General features: G+C 40.0%; 1 protein-coding gene across 2 annotated transcripts in view; it reads right to left on the bottom strand.

The window, feature by feature from the left end:
* slf1 (SMC5-SMC6 complex localization factor 1) overlaps window positions 1–8,180 on the bottom strand; it is a 44,857-nt gene that overhangs the window by 27,534 nt on the left and 9,143 nt on the right. For both annotated transcript variants that reach the window (XM_007562793.2, XM_007562784.2), the window contains exon 15: window positions 5,215–5,294. In XM_007562793.2, the coding sequence (XP_007562855.1) occupies window positions 5,215–5,294 (80 nt within the window). The remainder of the gene's footprint in view (window positions 1–5,214; window positions 5,295–8,180) is intronic.

Raw genomic sequence — 8,180 nt, 5'->3', positions numbered from 1 at the left:
TATATGTATCAGGAATATATTAGGAGCAGGAGCCCCCTTTTTTCCATGTATGGCTGAACTTCAGAGAGGAAGCTAAAGGCCAAGCATGAGTGGCTGTATAATGCAGACTTGCAAAGCCTGTAATAAATGCTTTACTGGTTCTCCCCGGGATGCCTCCCCCAGAAAGGGGCACCACTCACACGCACACGGAGCAAAGACCGGGGCGAAAACGGGCAACGGGGATGGAAGAGACGCAGGGGTGAGAGAAGAAGGGGTGATGTAGACAGTAAAAGCATTTCTTTGCATTTCAAAGCCTGTCTGTATAATACCGTCTCTGCTGGATCCTAGTCATTTTCAAGATCAGCCTTTGTGAATTAAACTACAGCCAATAATGCTTACAAATATGAGGAAGAAAAAAAAAAGTTCTCACAAAGGAGTATATCTTTCTCCCACTGACATGCAGGAGGAAAACATAAAGCAAGAATGTTTAGTTTAAATTATACTAAATGGAGATTCATTTCACATAAAAAAATACAGTTAAATTTACTTGGAAAAACTATTCAAAACTGAAAAAAGTAACAAAAAAAATAAATAAAAAATTGGTGTACATTAGTTTTCTGCTTCAAGGTACTTTATCAAGATTTGATGTGACATCCAAACACAGGGTGATATGCATCTGTGCATATTTCTAAGATGGAAAATTATCCATATTTTAATTTTTCTTACCGATCCAAACATAAAACCTAAATAAAGACTCACTATGAACCGGCAGCAAACAGAAACTAGTGCTCTGCTGAGCCGGCCTACGAAACTGAAGACTGCATTTAAGAACTTCACGTATTTGACTGATTTATAAGCTGCAGATTCTGGCCTATTTAAAGTTAGATTTTTCATATATGAATCGGATAAAACTTTAAAATCAGTTAAAGTACTCTGAGGCAATACTGCAACAAAAATGGATAAAGTTTAAAAACACACCTTCCTCTGATAGATGACTATTGGAATAATTTGTTTCACCTTTCACATGATTAAAGCAGATGAATGAAATAATTAAAAAAATACCACATCTGTAAAATGCAGAAAAAATACACAAATGACTCAGAGAGCGCCACATCACTGTTGTTGCAAGGAACTATTAATAAAGCAAACCGACGTATCCATAAATTAAAAATAAAAAGCAGCCAAACAGACAATGAAAGCAAGTCCAAGCCGCAGTCCTTAATGAGTAAGCTTTAGAGTGAGGTATGTCAGGGTTTTAGTGGGCTGCTGCGCAATTACTGGGCACTAAAATGCTGCAATTAAACAACCGTTCCACTGCACCTTATGTGTACACATCCTCGCAAATGCCAGAACCAATCCGCGCAGTGTTAAATCACTTTAATGGCTCCAATTTGGACACAACGCCTCTATTATAGGGGTAATTGCATGCTCAGCATTTACAAGCACGGAAAGGATAAATCCGGCTGTCCTTTTCTATAAATCCCCCGTTTCACACTTTAATAGAAAAGTTAAATGTACGTGTTGCTGCTTTATATTCCCTCAGTCTGCTTGCTGTTCTCCTGTAAAGCGCCGTTTTGGCCCGCTGATCCTCCGGACCGAAAAGCTGCAGGGTGCCTGTAACAATGCCATTTGTCAGGAATGTGTTGGGGGGGGGAATTCTGTGGCCAGTTATTGGATGTATTTAAAACTATTTGAAGAGTACTATTGTCGCTGGCTCCAAGAGTCATGGCAGTGAAATAATTTCCCAAAGCCAAGATTAGTGCAGCTCCACTGGAGAGAGAGAGAGAAAAAAATAAATAAAACTTTAACAGATATTAACATTTCGCAGCCAACAGTTCAGAAATCCACCAGTGCAAACGGAGGGCTGACTTGAAAAACAAAATGGAGCATCTGGACATCGTCCATGTCACGATCTTTGTACGTATGAAATAGATAGGTAAATTAGGAGTTACTCTCTGTACAGCACTCAAGAGCTGTAGATGTCTCCATCTTTCTTAATATGATGAAGTAACGTGGCACAAATATGGTTTTTCAGAGCAAATCAATCGCGCTCGTGCAGAAGGAGTTAATGCTGCAAGTCGATGCAATCTGATGAGTTTCCTAAGATAGAAAACTTTTTACCCTTTAACCTAACATTCATCAAGGATCCTTTGAATCAAAAATGTTTGCATGATTGAATAAAAACGACTTATTTTCAAAAGTGTCTTCAGATGCTATGCTGTGAGTTGGCACTTTATAAATAAGCTGAATTGAACAAGTGGCTTAAGGAAAATAAGACAGATAAAGGTCAGCATGCACACGTGGCCACAAAGAATATATCTTTTCAAAACCATCGAAGGACTTTGCTGTCAAAATATTACAATTCTATCTGAAGCAATAAAAAAATCTCGTCAAGAATAAGACAAAGGCGATACGGCTGTGGATATTGTGATCATGCAGGGACTATATAGCTCCAGACACGTTTCTTGTTCTGAGTTTTTTTTTTAAATTACAGCTATTTGAATACATTTTCAGACTCAGAGTAGAGCCAGAAGTCCACAAAGTGCTGACAACAGGACAAATGTTTCTGCATGGCAGCATTCTGTACAGTAAACTCTGTCTGGTGAACAAAGCGTAGATCTGAAAGCTGCCAACGATTCTTGGTGAAATCGTTTCTGCCACCATCTGTGGTAGTTCTTCCCATATTAAAAATACTCTGATCATCAATAATTTAGTTTCTACAAAAAGGTAAATTAGGTTTGGAAATCAATCTTGTTTTCAATTAAAAAAAATAAATAATAATAATAATAAAAAGAACAGACAAAGCACATTTTCAAAATGTTCAATATAGAAAGTAACTATTTTTATGGCAGACTTTTTTCCACTAGAAAGCCACAATTTTGCAAAGCACGCTTCTGCATTGCATTGAGGGAATCTGAGAGCAAAGTGCTGAAATCTGCAAGGAGCCAGGAAGAAAAAAAAAAAATAAGACGTAACAGACACAATTAAAAACATTGTGTGATTATCTGATATGTCTCAATTCACAGTTCAGGGATGAAATGTTGAATCAGTCGTCATTTCAGCCTGAAAGCAAAATTCTTGTTTAACTGGTGGCTTCACTTTTCAACGCTCACTAAAGAGCCAATGAAAATCCGTAAATGTGCAATGCGTGCACTTGAAAAAGTTAATTTGTTGTGATATTTCTGAAAGGCGCTGCTTTTTAAATGTTTCTACTCAGTTCAAATATCTTGTTTACCCATCAGAACCCGTATTTGGAACAAGACAAACACAACGCAATGGAGCAAAATTCAGCTTTTCTTGTAATTGTTTGCAGTTTTCATAAGAAAACCTTTCAGAAGTGTATTAAAACGTTGGTTGTTTTGTCACATATTTGTAGATAATTTGTCGTAAACCAGGTTTCACTTGCACAATGTCCTACAAAACCGTTTTTTCCCCAATTTCCTTTGCTGACATTGTTAATAAAACAGCTAAGATGACAATGTTTGGCTCACATTTTGCTTCTCAAATAGAAAATGAATTATAAATCTCCGAGATCCTCTGTCTTTGTGGGAAAGTTTTTCTCTCCTAAATAACTTCTACAGAGTTATGGTTTTTCTTCTATAGAATGCTATTCCTTTTTTCCTTTTTCTTTTTTTTTTTCCACTTGTCCACCTGTCTGATTCTTCTGTGTGTACCCTACACAACTGTCAGAAACAAGGACTGGACAAAAAAATTAGATAAAGCAGAGCCAAAGTTTGAGAAACTTTAAAAGTGCTTCTGAAAACCCTGGAAAACTACAAACCAAGGCAACTCTAAAACATGAAAAGAATTGGTCATTTTTCTTACAGAAAAGCAGAGAAAATGTAAGAATTTCAGTATTTAATATTATCAAGAATTTGTTTTGTTGCTGGAATAAATTATGCCCAGAAAAAATCTATAGTTTTAAAACTTTTTTCTTTTTTTTTTTTTTTAAATAAAACCTATTCATATTACACTTGAAAGACTAAACATTGACATGTATGGTTAGTCTTCGGAATGAACACACGGCAAAATGCAAACAGGTTTTTAACTCAGCAATTCTTGTCTGACAATTTATGTGCAGTATATTTAGGTTCATTAAAATTGATATCCATGCTGAGCTTCAAGAAGCAAATGCAGAACAGGAGGGGGAAAAAAAAAAAAAAAAGAGAACAGTTGCTCCCAAATCCCTCAGCCCCTCTGAGCAAGTGTGACAAAGACACAGGGCTTCCACAAGGCAAGTCAGAGGCTCTAAAGCAAAGATGTGTAAAATACAAGAAAGCAAGCTAACACATGTGGGTGAAAAGTGCCTGTAACAGGGAAAATAAGAAGGGAGAAAAGGGGGGATGAGAAGGGAGGGGATGAGAGGGCGAGAGGGGAGGATGCGGTGCCAATGGTTCATCAAAAATTAATGCCAAGCGCATTGGTATAGAGATCACGTAGTAGGAAAACAACACATGCCAACAGCCTTGAGTCTCCCGCCTCGGCCCTCCCTCCTCCCGTGCCTCTCCTTTACCCTCCACCTTTCCTTTGCACCGGCGCAGGGCCTTTCTGATCAGGTGGAGGAGGGAGAGATGAGCTCTGACACTTTCGAGAGTTCACACGGAGTACGCTGCCTATAATTGCAGGAAGTTCCACCAGTGCAGCCGCTGCATCTCTGCAGCTGTACCCTAATTGTTGCGTTTAACATCCCTAAAACGGAGATCTAAGGCACACTTTGAGTACTAATGTGTTAGGGTTGTTTTTTTTTGTTTTGTTTTGTTTTTTAAGTTAGAAACCCATTATCTCCATCTGTGACACTTTTGTTATTGCTAAAAAAAAAAAAAAAAAAAAAACGAAAAAAAAAGTGTTTAAGACATGAGGAAAAACAGAAAGCACAGTTCTGGACTTTAATGCAAATTGATCGAGAAAAGGAAGGGGGCGCGATATGGAAAGTGGTAACAGTCCAACCTAAAATAAAAAATAAATAAATAAATAAATAAAAACATGGCTGCCTCAGTTATTCAGCCGAGTTGCTCATACAGATGAGTGAACATGAGCAACATCCAATTCGTTGCAAATCAATCACCGTCTTCACACATTATGTGCTCTTCAGTGAACTGAAAGTGATGACAGAGCTATCATGTCCCGTTTTAATGATGACCTACTGTCGAGCCTCGGTCGATTAAAAGTGCACATCTTGCAAATCTGAAGCCACGTTGCCAAGCAGCGGCTGCGTCGGTTGCGGGTGCCACATACCTGCCGCGTTCACTCTGTTCATGCCTCTGGGGGCATTTTCTCGCTCGGGGCTTTCTTCAGTCACCGGCGCGTTCCCGGTCCTAGAAGATTCAAGAGGAAACAAGATGTTCAACGTTTCACCCAAACTCAAAAATGATGTCAGTCACTGCTAGCGTAATGATGAACAAGTGACATGCCAGACTCAAGACTCGTACAATCGCTAATGGGTTTTCGTCAAGGATTTATCTACAAACATCCTTCCATCAGTTCTAACAAGCTGTCCTGAAATAAAGTACTCCCACAGCATGATTCTGCCACCACCGTGTTTCACCACAGGGATGGTATATTTAGGATGATGTGCTCTTTTAGTTTTCTGCTGTTTGCACGACAGGCCAAAAGGTCACATGTTATGAGTTCAGGTGCTCACGTCGCTTTTGCCCACTTTCAAACGTGAAACCAAGCTGGCACGTAAAACCGGATTCACTGCTCAGCAATGCGTACCATTAGCAAATCCAATCCCTCATAGTGTGGTGTCGTCCTTATATGAAATCTGACAATAACTGTCAAATCTCTCGCTGTGTTGGCCACACACACTTCACACGTCCCGTCTTCTATTCCTGTCTCCAAAGTACTTTTCCTCCCACTTAACAACTCAAAAGCGGAGATGAAGAATTCGACGCGAGCAAGCACATTAGGGGGAAATAACTAGCAAAAGAAAGTGAAACCTCTTCAAAGTGGTGGCGTGCTAATAGCTGTGGGCTGTCACTAGTCCTGTGTGTGGGTACGGAGAATCTGTCGGCATGGAGCCTGACAGGTGTCCTGTGTGTATATGCCTGTGCACGTGTGCGAGCGCCACGCTGAAGTGGAGGTGCCATCCGTATTACAGGGAAGAAGCTTGTTCCCTGGTAATTGGGTTGTTCAGAAGCCAGGAAGGAGCTGCCAGCAGTTGAGGAGGAAACACGCTTCCTGTCACGTTGCTTGTTATTAGCAAGGACAGGGACGAGAACAGATGAGACAAGCTGCGGGTGTGTGTGCGAATGCGAGGCAGACTCCATAATGCAGTCTATGATGAGAGTGTACCTCTTCTCATTGCGAACCCCTCCCCCCGCCCCCGGCGTCCCTCTGTCCGCATCAACCGGCAGTAGGGTGTGAAGGCGTTGTATAAGGCTTGTGTATTTTATTTTTTTTTACTTTGGGAAGAAGGAGAACTCGCAATGGTGCCGTTATCAGATCTGGACCCGGAGCAGAGTTTGACTTTGGATGCAGACTTCATAATGAAAATCTAAGCAATAAGTAAAGCAACTCATTCCCAGTTCAGAGTAAAAAGTAAAAAAAAAAAGCATGATGGAAAATCTTCACCTGAAAGTGACATAAAGCAGTTTTTAATTTTACACATGAAGCACACAATATTAGAAAAAAATCTAAACTTTAAAGTAAACACCTAGCAAAAGTATAAATATATATATATATATATATATATATTTGTAGTTGCAACTCTGAAACGGTCTCTGTCAGCAACTTCAGAAAACATACCTGAAAATTGTCTGAGTGGAATATTTGGTTTTGGATTAACTATATGAAAAAGTCATGAAATAACTCAATATGAAGAATTGACTGAACAACATCCAAGAGTAGAGATTCAGTAGGTTTTTTTTGGTTTTTTTTTTTTTTCCCAGTGAGTTTGACATACAAGTCAAATCAAACGACACTGTCAGGTGCTTTAAAAGATGTCAGCAACTGAGCAACGCGCGGGGCCTGATTAAACCAGCAGGGGGTTTATCTCAGTTTAATTACAGCTTCCCTTCTGCTAACAGCGCGCAGCGCTGCGTGGCCAGCCGGCGAGTTAAACGGTCATCTAAACAGTCGGTCAATCAGTCGCCCTGTCAGCTCGCTGCGGCTTGGACACGCGCCCTCGCTGCAGCTCCTCCGCTGGAGCGGAAGAAAAACGTCCACCGTCTCATATATAACTGCACACACACACATTCGCTCAGAGGTCTTATGTGCACCATCAGACAGAAACGTATGAGAAAAGGGTCGCATGTCTCTTTACAACCTTCTTTTCATATCCAAAACCAAACATCCTGGCAGGATTTAGTTGGAAATCCATTTAACACGTGTAACTTTTTTTTTTTTTTTTTTTTTTACTGAAATCACACATCTGAGGTAAATAAAATGTGACATATTTAAAGGCTCATATTATGTATTTTGTAATGTCACACATTCTTACATTTAGGTTTTTGTTTTTGCATCGAAGACTTTAATAATTTAAGTATTTCCAGCTGTCTAAACATAGACGGTTCAGTTTCAGAAAAGTGCCAGACTTAATAAATGCTTCAACATAACATGTGCTAATTGATTAGAAATGCCAAGATCAATGAAATTCTGAACAATATCATGAATTCAAGCATGAAAAATGAGGCAACAAGATTTGCTTTTGGTTTCTGTCTTCAATTTATCACAGGCTTTGTCATTGTGGCTTCATTCTTTCTTTTGGGGTCAAATGATTTTCATGCCCTTTGGCATTTCTTTATCTCATCCGCGCAGACTGCATTCCGCGTTTCCCTCGGTTCCGCTCATGCATGTGTCGAAATTAACTAAAAGCAGTGCAAGTGCAAGAAGAGTAGGAAGGGTAGCAGATATAGAAGGGAGAATGGGGAGGGGGGAGATTTGGTCAGTTCATGAACCAGTAGCCTTCAAATGAACCTGCTCCCTGGTGACTTCCTGCCTTACTCTGGGCCAACTACCTGCTGGTGAAACAGCAGATGTCTGATACGGGTAAGGAGGGAGAGAGACTTTGTGTGTGTGTGTGTGTATGTGTGTGTGATTGCATCAAGAGAAGGGATTTAATATGCAAGAATAGATAAAGAAAAGAGGGGAGTGTGAGGCTGAGAGGTGGTGGCCGTAAGGGGGAGACTGAAGACCCTGATGGTAGTCTATCTGCTGAGTCCCTGACCAAATCATAAGGTGGTGTGAGAGAGGGCACGTGT

Source organism: Poecilia formosa, unplaced genomic scaffold, assembly GCF_000485575.1.
Source record: "Poecilia formosa unplaced genomic scaffold, Poecilia_formosa-5.1.2 Scaffold5, whole genome shotgun sequence".
NCBI classification, from domain to species: Eukaryota; Metazoa; Chordata; class Actinopteri; order Cyprinodontiformes; family Poeciliidae; genus Poecilia; species Poecilia formosa.
The sequence above is the reverse complement of the archived record's forward strand: the minus strand, read 5'-3'. Positions and strand labels throughout refer to the sequence as shown.